The sequence below is a fragment of the Syngnathus typhle genome, linkage group LG8 (genome assembly GCF_033458585.1).
Source record: "Syngnathus typhle isolate RoL2023-S1 ecotype Sweden linkage group LG8, RoL_Styp_1.0, whole genome shotgun sequence".
NCBI lineage: Eukaryota > Metazoa > Chordata > Actinopteri > Syngnathiformes > Syngnathidae > Syngnathus > Syngnathus typhle.
In genome coordinates, this window is record NC_083745.1 from 7,468,972 (window position 1) to 7,488,042 (window position 19,071).

The 19,071-nt window shown below is 41.5% G+C and overlaps 3 protein-coding genes across 3 annotated transcripts; all 3 read left to right on the forward strand.

Moving 5' to 3' along the window:
- The first annotated feature begins 290 nt into the window (after positions 1-290).
- klhl31 (kelch-like family member 31) lies at positions 291-3,874 on the forward strand. The gene is made up of 3 exons (XM_061285376.1): positions 291-412; positions 1,039-2,241; positions 2,327-3,874. Exons 2-3 carry the CDS (start codon positions 1,067-1,069, stop codon positions 3,060-3,062), a joined length of 1,911 nt encoding a protein of 636 aa, XP_061141360.1. The 5' UTR covers positions 291-412; positions 1,039-1,066; the 3' UTR covers positions 3,063-3,874.
- A 1,510-nt stretch (positions 3,875-5,384) lies between these two features.
- gclc (glutamate-cysteine ligase, catalytic subunit) lies at positions 5,385-12,379 on the forward strand. The gene is made up of 16 exons (XM_061284619.1): positions 5,385-5,975; positions 6,374-6,486; positions 8,489-8,671; positions 8,775-8,888; positions 9,028-9,086; positions 9,157-9,293; positions 9,419-9,493; positions 10,007-10,123; positions 10,231-10,369; positions 10,445-10,557; positions 10,642-10,734; positions 10,808-10,912; positions 10,998-11,079; positions 11,160-11,266; positions 11,416-11,536; positions 11,717-12,379. Exons 1-16 carry the CDS (start codon positions 5,826-5,828, stop codon positions 11,896-11,898), a joined length of 1,890 nt encoding a protein of 629 aa, XP_061140603.1. The 5' UTR covers positions 5,385-5,825; the 3' UTR covers positions 11,899-12,379.
- A 714-nt stretch (positions 12,380-13,093) lies between these two features.
- Positions 13,094-18,675, forward strand: elovl5 (ELOVL fatty acid elongase 5). Its single transcript, XM_061284622.1, has 8 exons — positions 13,094-13,303; positions 15,111-15,174; positions 15,314-15,501; positions 16,368-16,445; positions 16,576-16,747; positions 16,916-17,040; positions 17,182-17,316; positions 17,730-18,675. Exons 1-8 carry the CDS (start codon positions 13,301-13,303, stop codon positions 17,829-17,831), a joined length of 867 nt encoding a protein of 288 aa, XP_061140606.1. The 5' UTR covers positions 13,094-13,300; the 3' UTR covers positions 17,832-18,675.
- Positions 18,676-19,071: the final 396 nt, after the last annotated feature.

Consider the following 19,071-nt stretch of genomic DNA (forward strand, 5'->3'; position numbering starts at 1 on the left):
AATTTCACAAGGAACCCAAAATTGACAATAACCTTCTATCAACCTTCTCTAAACTAAAACTACTGAATGATTATGCACCAACCAATGCTTTTCAGGGTTTCAGTGCTTTTTATAAAGTTCATTCAATGTGTCCCACAATGCACCTAAAAAAGATGAACAATGTCTCCAAAGATGCACTGTGCTGATACAGACAAATGTTATAGGTTATCGTTTGGGGTTTTGGAGGTGGGTAGTTTGTGTCTACCCCCTGCTACATGCATTTCACAATGTGTGATTGACATCCACTCCCCAAGAGGAGGAGTCAGTGAGGATTTCTCTTCCAGCGTGGGTGACTGCTGGTCTCTCTCTCCTGCTCCAGTAAGTGGAGGCACAAGTTCCCTTTCCCCCCCCCACCCTCAACTTCATTCTTCAGGTATTTGGAATTGATTTTCAAACGTGTAAAGTTCATGCTTGTCATGTTTAATGTATATTATAACTTGGTGAATGTTGAGATGGTGAAAAACATATTGCTTGCCCTTTAATTTCCGCTTCGGTGGTCATACGCCATGCCTGAAGTAATTTCTGTATTTTTCTTATAGTGACATATTGACAGCATGCTAGGTGAATTGTGTTAATTCATTGTTCTTGGGCGTTTTTTAAAATTGTGCTGACTAAAAAGTAATTCAATACAAGTTACAACTAGTAGTAGTTTCAATTCTATATTAAACCAAAATAGTTTGAGAGCACACAAGGCCCGGCTGCTGATGCCTCAAAGTCTATAAAAGGAACATCAGCAGTGAGCTGTTTCCAGTGTGTGCTATTCCTGGACATACGACTGATAAAATGTGACAGATGCAACGAGGGCTGTTTCAAAAGTGTCAGTCCCCACTAGTGCCTAAAGATACTTTTCCAAGGAGCGACTTGAGTATTTTACCATATTCACTTTGAGACTGGGCCAGAGAGATAATGGTCAGAGACAATTTGTTTTTAGTCATTCAAATTTAAAGCAGAAACGTTGTTTTGTCCAAATGTGACAAGTTGTGTTTATATTTTCAAAAGGTCTGGGTTGTACTCTGCTACCTCAGCCATGGCCCCCAAAAAGAACAAGACGACCAAGAAAAATAAAGGAGACATCAATGAGATGACAATCATGGTTGAGGACAGTCCTGTCAACAAGATCAACGGGCTGAACACACTGTTGGAGGGTGGCAATGGCTTCAACTGCATTTCAACCGAGGTTACAGATTCTGTGTATGCCCCCAACCTTCTGGAGGGTCTGAGCACCATGAGGAACGACAATTTCCTCTGTGATTTAACGGTTGCCACCAAGTCAAAGTCCTTCGATGTCCATAAGGTTGTCATGGCCTCTTGCAGTGAGTACATACGGAACATCTTGAAAAAGGATTCGACCCTGCAGAAGATCGACTTGAATGACCTCTCACCGGTGGGTCTTGCCACAAGCATCACGTACGCGTACTCTGGAAAGCTCACCTTGTCGCTCTACAGCATCGGCAGCACCATCGCCGCGGCGATGCTCCTTCAGATCGGCACTTTAGTGAAGATGTGCAGTGACTTCCTCATGCAGGAGCTCAGCGTTGAGAACTGCATGTATGTTGCCAACATCGCAGATGCCTACGCTCTCAAGGAAACCAAGGCGGCGGCGCAGAAGTACATGCGAGAGAACTTCATTGAGTTCTCAGAGATGGAGCAGTTCCTGAAGCTCACCTACGAGCAGATCAGCGACTTCCTCTCGGATGATTCCCTGCAGCTTCCCTCCGAGGTCACAGCCTTCCAGATCGCCATGAAGTGGTTGGACTTTGACGAGAAGAGGTTAAAGTACGCCGCCGATCTCTTAACCCACATTCGCTTCGGCACCATCTCCGCCCAAGACTTGGTTAACCACATCCAGAGTGTGCCGAGAATGATGCAAGACCATGAGTGCCACCGTCTCCTCGTGGATGCCATGAACTATCACCTGCTGCCATACCAACAGAATATCCTTCAGTCCCGTAGAACCAAGGTGCGCGGCGGCCTCAAGGTGATACTCACCATCGGAGGACGCCCCGCCTTGACGGAGAAATCACTCAGCAAGGACGTCCTCTACAGGGACATGGACAATGTGTGGAATCGGTTGACAGAAATGCCAGCAAAGAGCTTTAATCAGTGCGTGGCAGTGATGGATGGCTTCCTATACGTGGCAGGGGGTGAGGACCAGAATGACGCACGGAACCAGGCTAAGCATGCCGTCAGTAACTTCTGCAGGTAAAAAAAACAACCTCTTATATCGCCATTTGTCACGAGGGTTTGTTTAGTCTTTGAAAGTATTAACCACCTTGACATTCTTAAGGTATGACCCCCGCTTCAACACCTGGATTCATCTCAACAACATGATTCAACGGCGCACCCACTTCAGTCTCAGCACCTTCAACGGCCTTTTGTTCGCTGTCGGCGGGCGTAACACAGACGGTGTTCAGGCATCGGTGGAGTGCTATGTGCCGTCTTCCAACCAGTGGCAGATGAAAGCCCCCATGGAGGTGCCCCGCTGCTGTCACGCCAGCTCAGTCATTCACGGGAAGATCCTCGTTTCAGGAGGTTACATCAACAATGCCTACTCCAGGGCCGTGTGCTCTTATGACCCATCCACTGACTGCTGGCAAGATAAGAGCAGTCTGAGCTCGCCTCGTGGTTGGCACTGCGCTGCCACGGTAGGAGATCGCGCCTACGTCATCGGTGGCAGTCAGCTCGGGGGTCGTGGGGAAAGGGTGGATGTCCTGCCCGTAGAGTGCTACAACCCTCACACCGGGCAGTGGAGCTACTGCGCTCCTCTTCACACCGGCGTAAGCACGGCCGGCATTGCCGTTTTGAACAGCAACGTATATGTCCTTGGGGGTTGGAATGAGGGTGAGAAGAAGTACAAGAAGTGCATTCAGGTGTACAACGCTGACATCAATGAATGGACCGAGGACGACGAGTTGCCAGAAGCTACGGTTGGCATTTCGTGCTGCGTCGTCAACATCCCCACTCGAAAAACAACACGAGAGTCTCGAGCCAGTTCAGTCTCATCTGCGCCAGTCAGTATATAAGCAGTAAAATCCTTACAACAATCTAGTTTACATGCTTCCTGGCCTCAGGTTGTCTGTTACGTAAGCCTTGGATCTCATAACTCCCTGTGGTGAGCACTTGAAAGGTTTTTAATGGAGTCTTTAAAGCTAATAATGGAGAAAATAAAAGTGTTAACTGAGACATTTAAAGTTACAATTTGGCGGCTGGATGGATGGTTATATTTGGTATCATTAGGTATTCATTACGTTTATGATGCAGACAAACTGGTCATAGCGATATCCATCACAATAGTTTGCTTTTTATTAGGCAGTTATTTTTTCAAAGGGGCCAATAGAGATATTAGCATTTAATTTGCCTTCATTCTGTCACATATAAAGAATCTTTCACTGAAATTAAAGTTACAATGTGAAGAATTTTGTTTGTCTCTATTTACCCAACACCATGACAATCATACTGTACATGTGTTCACATCGCTAATATTTATTTCAAAAGAAAGTTTAGGGGGACTACTACTCTGACTTTCAGATACTTGAACAGCATAAGTAGTTGGAATTAATGTTGGGAAAATCCTACCAGGCGTAGGTGTTTGCGATGGAGTGTTTTTAGGCAATTTCACAAACACTAACTAGTGGGGGCGCGGGGGGAGACCAGGCTCTCCTGGCAAATGTTGTAAGGATGAGGAATGAATGTCTTGAGGAAAATGTAAAAAGTATATCTGTGTATTGCAACTGGAGACAAATATTTCTGCCTGAGCTGTCTTGGGAGTTTTAAATATTTCCCTCATTGCTCATGATATTTTTGTTTTGTTTTTAAATTAAAGAAGTTCACAGAACTGTTGTCTTCATTTATTAAAACGGATATTTATTTAAACAGCATTCTTATTACTGGGATTATCTACAAGTAGTTCCATCTACCCAACATTTCTGTTATGTTTTGGATCATCATCGACTGAGACCAAATTTTCAATATCGCCGTTTTTTTGTCAAATATAAATACGTAAACCCATCTGAGACATTTTGGAGTGTTACTGGTAGCTGCAAACTATCCCAACTGGCCTCCAGCCACAGGTAGACTACACCCAGGACTGGTTGTCAATCACGTGGACGCATCAAAAATGCAGTTTTCCATGTTTGCAAACTTGCGATTGCTTTGACGCATTTATGCAAAAGATTATTTACAATCCTCTGCTCTTTCAAACATTCTGTCATGATGATCAAAATACATAACAATGATTCTCTTTTGAATTGTCTAAAACCCCCTCAATATTTTGGCGTTCATCTTATGGTGTAAATCTTGACACGTAAAATTAACCAGTTTTCTGATAAACATATGTTTGAGTCATCTGTCTTTTAAGAGTTTTACCTGAGCTTGCTTATTTTTAAGCCCCACCCCTTCCTCTTGAGTAAGCATTACTGCTCTCTTCCATTTTTGTTTACCATTAGCTAAGGTTTTTCTTGAACATTTGTGTCATACATTTTGGGGTATATTATTACAAGAGTTCCTCTGAGCTTTGTTTTCAGAATGTCATTGCACACTGAAACAAATGCTCTTGGGTCAGGGGATGTATGCTATATGAGGTCCTGGTCTAGTTCCTAAATGCGTATGCTTTGTTGACATAAAACTAAACCAGCTTTGCTTTATCTCGCTTCATTGAACAAGAAGTATATGTGCATTTAAAAAGGAGTGCAATACTTACCAAAGTTGAGCAAAAAACAAAAGTATGTAGTAACAACAGTATGTTCTATTATTTATCTCGCTATTTTTTATGCTGCCTCTTAATCCTATCTCAGATGACTTTGGGTGGGAAGCTGGGTACAAACTGCATTGGTTCCCACCTAATTGCAGGGCAATTCATTCTGTTATTAAATAAACCACAGTGGTATTTGGGTCAGATGTTTTCTCAGCACTTTACAGGTACAATATGGCTCTGAATATTTGCTGTGTCATGCTTTGTTTGCTTTGTTTTCCAGAGAGATTACAACAATAAGGGCAAGCTTCCTTACTTTATTATTAACCATAGATCATCTTTCTAACACTGAAGAAACAAACCTCAAAATGTAAAAAAAAAAATCTTACTTTTTTTTAAAAAAGCAAAGCTCTTCATGAAAATTTAGGACTCAGTTTAATATTCGTTTTTAATCAAAATCCTGAGACATTTCCAGTTTATAATAACAGTATAGTAATAGTATAGTAATAGCTACTATTATGTTTTTTTTACCATGATCATTTATTTATTTGACTTTTATTTGTATTACTTTTCAATATTTTTTTCCGAGGGTATCTTTTTGAATAAATGCTGAGTCATAGTGACGCCTTACATGAGTGTGGGGGGAGGGAGAGGGGGGGAGGCGTCCGTTAAGTAAGACACTGTTGAAGTGGGTTGGTGCCGTAACAACGGCAAAATTGGTTCAACCCACAAGACAAATGCAAGTGCATATTTAAAAACGAGCAGGCAAGTGAGAGTTAGCCACAAAGTGCTTTCGCCGAGCATCGTTGCATCTACAGCGTTTCTTTTGGCTAAGGAGATACTAGCAAGTAATGAGCAAGACGCATTTTCTGCCTCTTCTGGGGGACCATTTTTAAGTAAAAAAAAAAAGGGTAATCTAATTGAATAACACTGTCCCGAAGAGTAAATTAAGGATCATCCCGCCGGTGTCGTTATCGAGTGTGCGACTCTATGCCAGCTGGCCACAAGTTAGACTGACCAAGCTAGCTAGCACTCGGAGTGAGTTAGCAGAAGAAGGCAAGCGGTCGTCGTCTCACCCTGACCGAGTGTCTGCGAGATGGGCTTACTGACTCTAGGATCCCCGCTGAATTGGGAAAATACCAAGAAGTATGCGGATTACATCCGAGCACACGGCATAATTCAATTTCTCAACATTTACAACAATTTAAAGGACCGACAGAAGGATGTACTCAAATGGGGCGATGAGGTAAAACTATTTCTTTCATTTCGAGAACTGTTGATTTGGCTTCATTGTTTTGGGGACGTATTTTCCTGACGCACTGACAAGTCATGATTTAAACATTAAGCCATGTGAGCAAAGCTATTAAAACTAACAGTGCGTTCAAATCAATAAAAGTATGCAAGCTGTCGTTGTCGTCACTCACTTTGATCCGTCATGTGGAATGTGATTTCAAACAATGTGGAATGCTGTTGTTATAGATGAAGCCCTTTTTGAGACAGAGGGATTACAAGTGGAGCTTGTTCAAAAGTCAAGGAAATGCTCACACATTCATGAGTTATCATAGTTTGACTGGTGGAGCAAATATAAATGTATTGTCGTGCAGCATTGCTCAGAATTTTCTGATTAATTTGTATTATTTGTAGGTGGAATACATGTTGGTGGAACTGGATGACAAGGGTGAAAAGGTTCGACTGGTGTTGAATAGCGGTGACGTTTTAGATACCCTCCAAGGCCAAGGTGAAAAGATCAATCCCAAGTAAGTGAAAGCAGCTCAAAAACAGGGTAAGGAAACGTTTGCCCTGCAGCCAAACCTATGACTGCTTGTGTTTCTCACTCCATAGATTGTTTGGCCATTTTCTTACAGTGTTTTCTTACAGTATGAGACCTAATCAAAAGGGTAAATTAGGTTTTTAAACCTGTTTTTGTGGCGATGCACACCACCCGTAGTAGCGCCTTAACTAGGCTCACTGATGTCACGCATGAAGGTTTAAACTCAAAGTTGTCCACATTTTAAGGTATAGTTCTCCAGTGTGAGGTGGACTTTCGACTGTCTACTATAGTTTGTAAAATCTCTTGTACTGTAGTTACATATTTATTGTCATGAAACTTGTGTAACACTAGCATTGTCACATATTTACATTCTTAGCTAATTGTCGTCACACCAGTGTTGGTACCATTCAAGGGTCCAATGCACAAACTTGTGAAAAGTAAACAGAATGCAGGTTTGAGCAGTTTGATCATGCAGAATGTGGCTGACAGCTATGCTCATTCATGAATGAGACATGCAAAACTGTTCAACCCTGCTCATTCTTTCGGTGTCAGGGGGAGGATCTCTCTGTCCTTTGTGTTGAACTCAATAGTCTTTTTCTTCACCTTAACGTCTGTTCTATAGATGTTAGCGTGTTTTTTTTGTGTGTAATCAAAACTGCTTGCAGATGTGCGTGACGAAATGACATGCTCCAGATCCATCACTTCCAGTCATCTGGCTTCACCTTCCTCCTTATTGTAAAGCCCAACATACCTCACGCTTGACATATTCTGCCCTTTTTGTGTGCGGCAACGTGTCAGTTATGTGAATGACAAAATACGCTTTGGATTTCGAATGTGGATGTTGAAAACTGATGTTTTAAAATCATCGTATGATCTATAAAGCTCTAAAATAAATACATATTTTCTTTAATATATTTTCAATACAACCCCACCAGATGACATTCCTTCAATACAGCACTTTATTTTAGTCACATGCGTGACAAGCATACAGATCTAATCCGCATGCAAAAATAGATTCTGCAGTCATACAGACGAGGCGATGGCTATTGCTTGATTAAGTACACCTCAACTCAAATGTCCTCAGGTATTGAATAGCATCTCTCCAATAACATTTCTTTATTTTGGTTTGTCGTGCAATTCCTCAAGGTAAATCCTTTTGCTTGGAACTAGTGCTGCATCATTTGAACGGTTAAACAATTCACAAAAAATATAAGGAGATAATGTTCTCATGCTGAATAGACATCCGCTTGGCAGGCAGTCCCTGGCCTTCCTTTGCAATGTTTCAGGCACAATGTTAGTCTAACTTGTGGCCTCTTTATTTAGGAAATTACAAGAGTATTGTAGTATACAAAGTGCTTATTTTAACACTGAGCTTTGATGTCGTGTTTTTTCTTTAAATGTGCGGCGAGATTTGTGCTCCCTGAATATTTGATCACCACATGGCAGGATTTACAAACTGCACGTGTCTTGTCCGTTGACTCGTTGAGTCATCTTTTCTTTGGAATCCAAAGTGCTTCCAAAGAATGACTTGAAGCCTAAAGGGGAGGGAGTTTCCTCGTCTTTTTAGACACTAGCCATAGCACCAGCCCAGGAGCCGCGTACTAGTTGTCGACTCTCCGTGCCTGCTCTGCTCACAACACAACGCCGCCGCGCACTGCTCCCGGAAAGAGGAAGCAAGCAACAATGAACTGGATTTCAAAATAAAGTCGCGTCTAATGTCCGAGGTCAAACACGGCGATATAAATCGATGTTTACGTTTAGCATCGATGCCAATAAATCGTAGAGCATTATATCGATTAATCGATGTGTACCGATGAATCGTTACACCCCTACTCATTACCGCTCCTCTGTTACTCAAGTTAACTGCGTACGCTCGGTCCATCAAAACCTTGGCTGATGTAAGCTAAAAGTGGAACGCTGATCATTTTCACAAAATGATATATACGTATATATATATATGTGTGTGTGTCTTTTCTCCCTTTGTGCAGCCACCCCACGCTTTGGAGGCCAGAGTATGGCAGCTACATGATAGAAGGAACTCCGGGGCAGCCATACGGTGGCACCATGTCCGAGTTTAACACGGTGGAGAGCAACATGAGGAAGAGACGACAAGAGGCCTCTTCGGTCCTCAACCACAATGAAATTCTATGCACAATCACCTCATTCCCAAGGTGCAAACATACAAGATAGGGATTTTTCACCACTAGTATTTTTAACAAAACAATAATTTCCGACTATATTTCTTGCATTCATACATTTGTCATTGTTTATTAGGCTGGGTTGCCCTGGTTTTACGCAACCTGAATACCCGCCTACGCCTGTTGAGAGCGGAGCGTCAAAGTCGCTCTTTTTCCCTGACGAAGCGATTAATACACACCCAAGATTCAGGTACTTTGTACTACCCTACTTTAGCTTACTAATGAGGAAATACATTCGTGATGTCATGCATGATACTACAAATGTTTTTTTTTTGTTTTTTTTGGCTTGGCAGTTGTGGATGACTGTTTGTGTGGCCTTACCTTTTCAGCACCCTCACCAGGAACATACGTCACAGACGAGGAGAGAAAGTCATAATCAATGTACCAAGTAAGTCTCAATGATGCTCTCATGAATTCCTTCTGAGCCCAATGGTAAAGGCAACAAAATTGCGTTTTAGTATTCAAAGACAAGTGCACGCCGTCTCCATTTGTGGAGGACTTACTTGGCGACGACGGGGAGTCGGCAAGGGCGGCACTGCCTGACCACATCTACATGGACGCCATGGGCTTCGGGATGGGAAACTGCTGTCTGCAGGTAGGCGAATCGCCGGCTCAAACCACCTTTATTATCATTCAAAGATAATACGCTGCAATCTGGTCTGGAATCGCTGGCTTTAATCCTGCCATAAACAAACTTTAAATTGGTTTATTACATTACAGGTTACCTTCCAAGCTTGCAGCATCGATGAGGCAAGATATCTTTATGACCAACTAGCAACATTCTGCCCAATAGTGGTGAGTAGATAAAGCATGTGCCAGATACTTGTGTTTGCTCTTCTTTGTCGCTCACCTTGATCTTAACAATAACGTACGTAACTTTTATGATGACTTGAGATTATTAGAAGGTGGTGTGGAATTTAAAGTAGCAATACAATGTGGTAAATGCACAATTGTAATAAACTAAATAATATATCAGAGCAACATGGGTTGGCGATTGGTGCACAAAATTAATGTTAGAATTATGAGTTTGTAAAGATGTCATTTCAACAACTATTTGTCATTTTGTTTAAAATGTGGATTTCATAACTAACAATATTTTTAGGTTTATATAGATTTGATTACCACAAGATTTCTTATGCACGCTATGAGGCTTTAAACTAAGTTTTAACATTTGAAATCAACAAATCATACGACTCAGACATTGCATTGTACTGTCGCTTTAACCAAATATCCCCACAGGGATCAACAATGCATTGCGACTCTACTGATTTAAACGCTGCCCGTGGTATTATGACTGTGTGCATACAGATGGCGCTGAGCGCAGCCTCCCCCTTCTACAGAGGCCACGTGTCAGACATCGATTGTCGCTGGGGGGTTATTTCTGCCTCAGTGGATGACAGGACACAGGAAGAACGTGGACTCAAGGTGAGCCACAGAGACAACTTTCTCATTATAAATGGTTCCATTGTTTACAGTTACAGCTAATGCGGGAGACGTTATCAGTTGTATGACTGCTTGTTTTTACATGACAGCCTTTAAAAGACAACAAATATAGAATCTTCAAGTCCAGATACGACTCCATCGACAGCTACTTGTCTAAATGCGGCGACAAGTATAACGACATTGACTTAACGATAGATGAGGACATCTACAAGCAGCTGCTGGGTGCAGGTATGAAATGTACACATATGGAGTAAACTGTAGTCTTGATCTAAAATGTACTCCACGTGGCAAAACTCCTTGTAGGAATCGACAAGTTGCTGGCCCAGCACATTGCTCATCTTTTTATCCGAGATCCACTGTGCGTCTATGAGGAGAAATTGAACCAGGATGACGAAAATGAGTCGGACCACTTTGAGGTGAGGCTTTAGTGCCTGCGTGGAAACGAGCGCTTGTCTTCCGTTGTACATGAGACGTCAACTCTTTTTGGTGATATTTGACAGAACCTCCAGTCCACCAACTGGCAGACAATGAGGTTCAAACCACCACCTCCCAACTCTGACATTGGCTGGAGAGTTGAATTCCGCCCAATGGAGGTAAGTAGTGCAGCTTCTGGTCTGATCTGTTTGAAATGAAAATCACTGCGACCGATTATATTTCTCTTCTCAGGTGCAGCTGACCGATTTTGAGAATGCTGCCTATGTTGTCTTTGTCGTCCTGCTCACCAGAGTCATCTTGTCCTACAAACTGGACTTCCTCATCCCTTTATCCAAGGTGAAGAGATGTTTTAGTTGACGAAGTGCATTGAAGTTTTGCTCGCTCTTTATTTGTCCTCTCATGCAGACTTTTCTATCACCAGGTGGACGAAAACCTGAAAGTGGCACAGAAGAGGAACGCTGTGCAGGAGGGAATGTTCTACTTCCGAAAGGACATCTTCAAAGGTGACCAGCAAGGAGAGTGTGATGTTTGAAGTGTGTTCAGTCTGGCGTAGTCGCACAACAACACATTTGTCTTCAAACAGGATGCAACCCAGGCCTGGACGGCACCTCCTCGGCGCAAAACGGCTTGGAGATGGACGGAGTTAACGAGTATGCGCTAATGAGCATCAACACTATCATCAATGGAAAAGTAAGGGTTTTCTCCCACACACGTTTGGGGGTGGGGCATCAATTTCCAGCTGCTTGGTGCCTAGCCAATGGAACAGACTTTATATTGGGGTGCTCAAATAACTGTTGTTGTAGCATCCTGTGATTGTTGGTCTATTTTGGAATTACTAGGAGGGAGTTTTTCAAGGGCTCATCCCCATCCTCAATTGCTATCTGGAGAACATGGAGGTTGACGTGGAGACCAGGTGCACCATTTTGAATTACCTGAAGCTCATCAAGAAGCGCGCCTCAGGTAAATTTTGCTGGACCACAAGTTTAACACCAAGTTTTGATCTTTTCAATCAGAGATGCAATTAAACTTTTCAAGATGATTCTTTTTTTTTTTTCTTTCTAAATCTGCGACATAAATACATTTTGCAACCGATAAAGCCAGTTTGAGACTCCAACCTTCACTCTCCATTTTGCTGTCCAGGCGAGCTGATGACGATGGCCAAGTGGATGAGGGAGTTTGTGGCCAAGCATCCCGAGTACAAGCAGGACAGCGTCATCAGTGACAAGATCAACTATGACCTCTTCGTGAGGTGCAACAGGATTGCCAGGGGCCAAGAACAATGCCCGGAGCTCATTGGGAAACCTGTCAACAAGGTCAAGTGAGAAGCTTCCCCTGCTGTGGCAACATCCTTTAGACAACGACCAAATTATGTGGCTCAAGTTGAAATCGGTCAGCTTTTTAAAATATGATGAAATATTGATTGACAAAACAGAATCAAAGCAATCTTATGTACTGTACATAAACTGGATCAGATTTGTATGAATGGACACTATTTTAATAGGATTAAGATGTGGTTAAGGTTATGTCATAGAAATGGCGTATTTATTTTTCTCTGGAAAACCTTTTGAGTGATGATTTAAATGCAGCTAAGAGTTGTACTCTCTACTGTTAATACTGTACTGGTGCAACATTAACACAGCGTGCTGTGTGTTTGTGTCACTACATCTGTGTGAGCTTTCTTTTACTTTGGGGACAAGCTTCGTTTGATTCTACCAAAATGTCCTGTCTTTACTCTGTAGCTGCAGACATTCAAATGCGGGCGGTTTACATGTTGCTGCTTCAAATAAATCTGTATGAAACATCTACATGTTTTTGTTTGAGAGAGATTTAGTGCCATTATGTAATTTGAGTGACTGTTATGATAAACGTTTAGAAAAAAGCATTAGAGTACAACTCATGTAAATATTTTTGATCTAATATGTAAAGCACAGGAGGAGGGGGGGGGATATATGTGGGGGATGAAGGAGCACATTTTTCCCCCCCGGTTTATATTATAGTAACAATAAACATAATTGGGATGAATCCTAAAACTGGACTAATAGACATTTCTGGGTAGCCCTTCAGTGACTTTAGGCTTAACTGCTACTGGTGAGGTCTAACATGTTCCATAAGTTCTGACAGAAAAAGCAGTGAATGCACCTTATAAATGTCCCTCCTCTCGATAATGTAGGGCCTTTTTAATCCACGAGATGGAAGCAGCGAGCTAAAGACCAAAGCCAACTAAAGCCTCTGCACATTGATGTCCTTGTTCCTTGTTCATGTTTATTTTGGCCAATATCTTGTACCAGCTTTCGATGTGCTTTTTGTCACCCTGCCTACCTAGTGGGGCATGTGGCATAAAGGGGGCAGAAAAATAAAAAAAATCCAAATGATTACACCATGTATTTCTTAAACGATTAAATATTACATTCGTTAAATTGCAACTGTGCTGGAGGAAACTCCTAGCATTTTGTGCCGTCATGTCCACGCGCAGTACATCACATGTCTTCTTTTAGAGAGAGAGAGAGAGAGAGAGAGAGAGTCAGACAGACAGAGAGAGAGAGAAAGAAAGAGTCAGAGTCAGACAGAGAGAGAGAAAGAGTCAGAGTCAGACAGAGAGAGAGAGAGTCAAAGAGGTGAGAGAAAGAGTCAGGCAGAGAGAGTGAGAGAGAGTCAGAGAGGTGAGAGAGTGCACAGTCCGTGTCGCGTCCATTCTTGTGTCCGTCCGTGGGCTCTGTGACTTTGATGGTGAGTGCAAACCCTCTTCGCAATATGTCACTTGAGCTGATGAGTGAAATCGCGACGTGATCTGTATCCTGTGCGAGATGCGTTTAGAACCGTGCGCGTGTGTTGTGTTGTTAACTTCGTCAGAAAAGTACTAGTTTTTGCTATTAGTGAACGCCACTTGACCCAAAACTCAGAAGTGGCCAAAAACGAGCGCTTAACATTTTGTTGTTACCAGGGGTTAAATGAATCAGAGTATGACTTTGATGCGAATTATCACACTTTACTAGTTGATTAATAATAGTTATTATCTGTCTGCACATCATTTTAATAGCTCAGATTGTATTATATTACACGTATTAAATTCATTTTAGCAAGAACATTTAATACTGCTGGATATCTTCAATTTAAGCTTTGATATTCTTTGCCTTATGCATTTTTTTCTGGCATTCATGACCAATTCGCATTAAACCCCTCTTTGAAGTTTGTTTAAATACTGTACTGCTTTAATTGAGTTTTATTCAACCTGTGAGAACCTTAGGTCAGATCATTTATATCTTAAGTCAACTTTCCCCATTTGAATGAATGAAAATGCCATTCATCTGCTCCACTTCCTTCCCCCAACCTACCACACTTTGTTATATATTTTAAGGAAGAAAAAGAAGACTGTTTTGATGATTTTCATTCATTGATTGTTTTATCTGAACATGTAAACACTGATCCATCTGTTTTGAAAAGCACCGATGCATATAGACATAGAGAAAGGATTTGTGTACCGTATTGGCCCGAATATAACACGACTCTGATTATAAGACGACCTCCTCATTTTCAAGTTTGAAAAGATTTTTTGAACACCGAATTTAATTTTTAAACAGAAAATAATTACAGTACATCTGAAACAAATGATTATGACAATATATTCAAGAGAAAAAGCAGGTTCGCTTTGGCCTGGGGAATTAAGTTCAGCAGTCGCTTTAAAGATATCTGGCGCCATCTAGCGTTGTGAATGGGTATAGTCTAGACCCCGAATGTAAGACGACCCCCACTTTTTCAGTCTTATTTCAATGCAAAAAAGACACCGTCTTATATTCGGGCCAATACGGTAAATTACAGTACAGTTCACATGTTAAAACAAAGAGTAAGACAAAGTAACTGAACTTGTTCTCTATAAAATGTTGACTTACAATATTAATGACCTTTGAGAAGTAGTTAACCACCAACCAGAGATGGCTATGAATACATTTGGTCTTAAATCAAGTAAACAAAGTTACCCGTGCGCTCCGGTACTTCAATGACTGTGCAGAGGACACATGCAGATTAAATGTTCATGTTTTTGCTGAATTTGATAACCCTCAACGCACGTTTGTGTCGCTTCATCCAAGGTTGTCGTAATCTGTAACCCTCCTGTGCTTTTAATCTGAACATGGCCCCTGACCCGCACAAATCTGTCATGAGCCAAACCAACTTTAAGCCCCTCTTTGTATAAAAATAATAAATGTCATAAAAGGCATGTATGTCGGTGTGAATGTGTCGCTGGGGACAATCGTGCACTTTCACCATAGAGGAAGAATTTGCTGGTATTGCAAATTGCTTGTGGCTGATACTGAATAGAAAGTGTGATATTATATCAATGGAAAGAATGTCAACCGTACTTCTGTAAACAGTGCCTTTTTATTTCTGTAAAAATTTCCTCGAGGCTTATATTTGATTCAGTTCATCATATTATTCTGTAATCCCTCTGTGTTTATACCACCAACACAAACCTTTGTTGGCTTGTGTAGCAGCTGATAATTCTTTTTTTTATCTGTTGTTGATGTTTTATGACTTTCAGGTAACCATGGAGGCCTTGGATCAAAGACTCAACATCCTGTTGGAGTCATGGTTGGGTCCCCGTGGTATGTCAATGTAATGATGTCACCTGGTAGTTTGGTTTAATTACAATGCAACTTTAAATACGAATAGAGAGCAATGTTGGTAGATTGTCAATTTCGTTCATGTACCGATCCGATCTAACCTTCCCTATGATTGTCTCAGATCAGCGGGTGCGTGGTTGGCCACTGCTCGACAACTACTCGCCGACAGTTGCCCTCACCGTTGCGTATCTTGTGGTGGTGTGGACGGGACCCAAGTACATGAAGCACAGGCAGGCGTTCTCGTGCAAAGGCCTCCTCGTGGTCTACAACATGGGCCTTACGCTCCTGTCGCTCGGCATGTTCTACCAGGTACGTCACAGCCACTGATGACGGAATTTTGTAACAAACTAACTCAAACTCCAGTGGGTCAGTTAACTATTGATTCTTTTTTTCCTAATCCATGATCAAATCAATCAGGCTATTTGATGGCTCTGGGGCTCGTTGTCAGGCAACCGACTCCAGGACGTCCTGCTACAAATCGTGGAACCTAATCACCACAGATTGTGTTGGAGATGTAGTTAGAAATTTTGGAGATCACTTATGGTCTCTTGTGAATCAGAATACAAGTTCACTTGATAGATGTAAGCTTTTTTTTTAAAAGTGTGTCTCCACCTTTTCTGGCTGACTTCTTGCCTCCCCATCTGCATTGCCAAGGTTCATTAAACCCTCTGTTGCGTGTTCTAATAATCAAAGTACACAGCGATTGCAATCAAAATGATTGGTCAGGATTTTTTTTCTTTTCACGAGTGGTTCAAACGCAAAATCAAGCTGCAGTCAGGACACAAAAATTGAAAAAAGAAAAATGAATGACTGTTCATTTATTCATCCCAACCGAATCTTTCGCTTCTTCCGCACGGGCGGGTGGTCATTATTGATTTGGTGACTTGGCATTAAATTACACTTCACAATGTACTTTTAACTGAGTTGAGGTCATTTGTCTGCAGGAAGTCTCATTTAAATGAGGAAAGAGGATTTTGCGCTTCTTTTTAGGCCCGAGAAAATATTCTGAAACCCACTGGATTGTTTTTCACTTTCAATTTGCACAGTAATTTTGTAACAAGCAGAATTTTTTCCTCATAGCTTTGTTTTTATTTATTTTGTTGTACATTTGATACTGTGAAAAACTGTGATGTCAAATACTGTGAAAGTCTACCTTGACTCATTTTTGTCCTCAGCTTGTGTCTGCTGTGTGGAACAGCAGCTACAACTTGTACTGCCAGAACACGTACAGCGCACCAGAAGTGGACAATAAGGTGAATGAGTCGCAGCATATTTGTAATGCACCAGTGGATAAATTTGTATTGTTTTTAACACATTTATTTTTCTTCTTCCCAGATTGCAATACGTGCTAATTTGCCTTTGACCTCTGCGTGTTTTCCTCAGATCATGAATGTTTTGTGGTGGTATTACTTCTCCAAGTCCATTGAGTTTATGGACACGTTTTTTTTCATTCTGCGAAAGAACAATCACCAGATCACCGTTCTTCACGTCTACCACCACGTCAGCATGCTCAACATTTGGTGGTTTGTCATCAACTGGCTCCCATGTGGTCATTGTGAGTGATGGATGGATGATATCGCTTATGACATAACATCGATGCACCAGAATGAAACATCAGTGTTGCGGTTGTTTGATGAAAAACAATAGGCAGCCTTGCAGCTACTGTCATAAGTCTTCGATTGCAACATCACTTGTGGACTATAAGGACTCATGTGTCTTCCAGCCTACTTCGGGCCTACCTTCAACAGTTTTGTCCACGTGGTCATGTACTCGTACTACGGCCTGTCAGCCATCCCCGCCGTGCGCCCGTACCTCTGGTGGAAGAAGTACATCACGCAGCTTCAGCTGGTAAGCTAGTCAAATGTGAATTCAAGTCAAGGCAAAAACACATCTGTGTATCCATTAGATATTTTGAGCCTCGGATCAATATTGTCTTTCTCGTCACCTTCTAACTGCAGTGTGTGTGTGTGTGTCATGTTTCCCCTGCAGATCCAGTTCTTCTTAACGATGTTGCAGACACTGTGTGCCATCATATGGCCATGTGGTGTGCCCTTTGGATGGCTCTACTTCCAAATTGTTTACATGATCACCCTCATTGTCTTCTTTTCCAACTTCTACATTCAGGTCATCCCCGCTTACAAAATTCTTTAGTTTTTTTTTTTTTTAAATCAGAGATGCTTTTTAGATGCTTTATTATTTAGTTTGTGTTGTATTTATGAATTAGGATTTGGCAACAGGTGAATTTTCTTTCTGAAACATCATAGCTATGATTTATAAAGTGTCCAACTAGAATTAGTGTTTCTAAGTAGGGTTTCAAACTAAGGTTAGTTTTGAAGTAGGGTTTCAAATTAGGGTCAATGTTTCAAACTAGGATTTAAAACCATGGTTAGGGTTTCAAACTAGCCTTGGGGTTCCAAAGTAGGGTTTCAAAATAGGTTTAGGGTTTCAAACTAGGAAAATATGACATTTTTTGAAAATATCTATCTTCTGTCCTTCATTTTAACAATCATCTTGTGCTTCCTTTGGCCCTTCAACAGACGTACAAGAAACACAAGCCCACAGAGCTCCAGAACGGCGCTTCCCTGTCTACCAACGGACACTCTCAAAGGAACACGGTGCTCAAAATCAAGAAGAACTGAGGCTGGATTAACAATGGCAACTCCCGACCTTGCTTAATGCTGCTAAAAATCAAAAAGTAAAGTCCAGTAGGTCTACGCCTTCAATTACAGCATTTGCGTCTTCAATTTAAACCGAATGACTGAAGGTAAAAAGCTTTGGTAAGCGTGCTTTATATTTGAAGCACGCAGCATTTTCGACCGTCCTTGACATGTAACAAGAGCACGCTTCTTGTGTCCTGCTTGTGCTGTTACGTAATCTCTAAATACTATATGTCCTTTTGCAGAGGCCGGCCAGGACAGGGCAAGATGCTTCTGGTCAAATAGTTGCACAGTAGACACACTGATATGAAACATTAACCGAATTCCTTGGCACTCGTTTTTAATGTGTTATGCAGCAACCCTATGTATTTAATTTATTAAGAATTCAATCTCACTCAACATTATAAGCGCAACGTTTTAGATTAGAATTTTTTTTTTTTTGTAGATGCGGTGCCTTCATGGACCTGTTTATTTGGTTGCTCTGCTAATGTCACCACACTGATGCTGGTTCACTCTGTGCCTGACTTGACTGTGTTTTAATATCATCAAGAATGGAAAGTAATCATGTTCATGTTTATTACACTTAAAGCAGAAGAGTTGTGCTTGACTAACATCAGACGGGCAGACAACATCTTGGTCTTTTTCGCACAGGAAGTCTTCTTACCAAGTATGATACACATCATACTTATAATTATTGTAGAAAAAACCCCCAATTGATGCATTTCCGGTTATAAATTGCACAAGTCGACAAATAAAAGCATTCAGGTACTTCACATGATGTTTCTCCTTGAATAAAATATCTTTTGCAAAAAAAAAAAAAAAAAAACCTGAAGAAATAGGTCATGTTTGTGTTGCAAAGCAATCATATAATACACATTGATTATGTGCTCAGATGCAAAAGACAGTTCAGGTCTCATCCGGAATGGCGTGGCAGGGTATGAGTGATCAATAACAGGAACATTGATGCACACGCGACTATTATGTCAGAAAAGCACTTGTCACAATTTGCAACATTGATGCAATAGACAAATGAGGAGGCTTATCCAATGCATGCATTACTTACCTTCATTGCTTCGGTGTACTCACAATTGTTTTCTTTCACTCCCGTGTTAATTCCTGTCCACGCTCGTCTCGTGCAGCACGATATGCCTGTCGTTGGCCTACGCGGCGGCTTCCCGACCAGTTTGACGGACTTAATGGAAAGTTCTTGCATTTTAGAGTC

What these genes read in the sequence shown, in the direction of transcription:
- klhl31 (XM_061285376.1), top strand. Translation starts at nt 1,067, where the DNA reads ATGGCCCCCAAAAAGAACAAGACGACCAAGAAAAATAAAGGAGACATC. An exon ending in GCCGTCAGTAACTTCTGCAG is followed by an intron (nt 2,242 to 2,326) that starts GTAAAAAAAACA and finishes GACATTCTTAAG; the next exon opens with GTATGACCCCCGCTTCAACA.
- gclc (XM_061284619.1), top strand. Translation starts at nt 5,826, where the DNA reads ATGGGCTTACTGACTCTAGGATCCCCGCTGAATTGGGAAAATACCAAG. An exon ending in TTGAATTCCGCCCAATGGAG is followed by an intron (nt 10,735 to 10,807) that starts GTAAGTAGTGCA and finishes TTCTCTTCTCAG; the next exon opens with GTGCAGCTGACCGATTTTGA. An exon ending in CATCAAGAAGCGCGCCTCAG is followed by an intron (nt 11,537 to 11,716) that starts GTAAATTTTGCT and finishes TTTGCTGTCCAG; the next exon opens with GCGAGCTGATGACGATGGCC.
- elovl5 (XM_061284622.1), top strand. An exon ending in CACCAGAAGTGGACAATAAG is followed by an intron (nt 16,446 to 16,575) that starts GTGAATGAGTCG and finishes TGTTTTCCTCAG; the next exon opens with ATCATGAATGTTTTGTGGTG. An exon ending in ACATCACGCAGCTTCAGCTG is followed by an intron (nt 17,041 to 17,181) that starts GTAAGCTAGTCA and finishes TTTCCCCTGCAG; the next exon opens with ATCCAGTTCTTCTTAACGAT.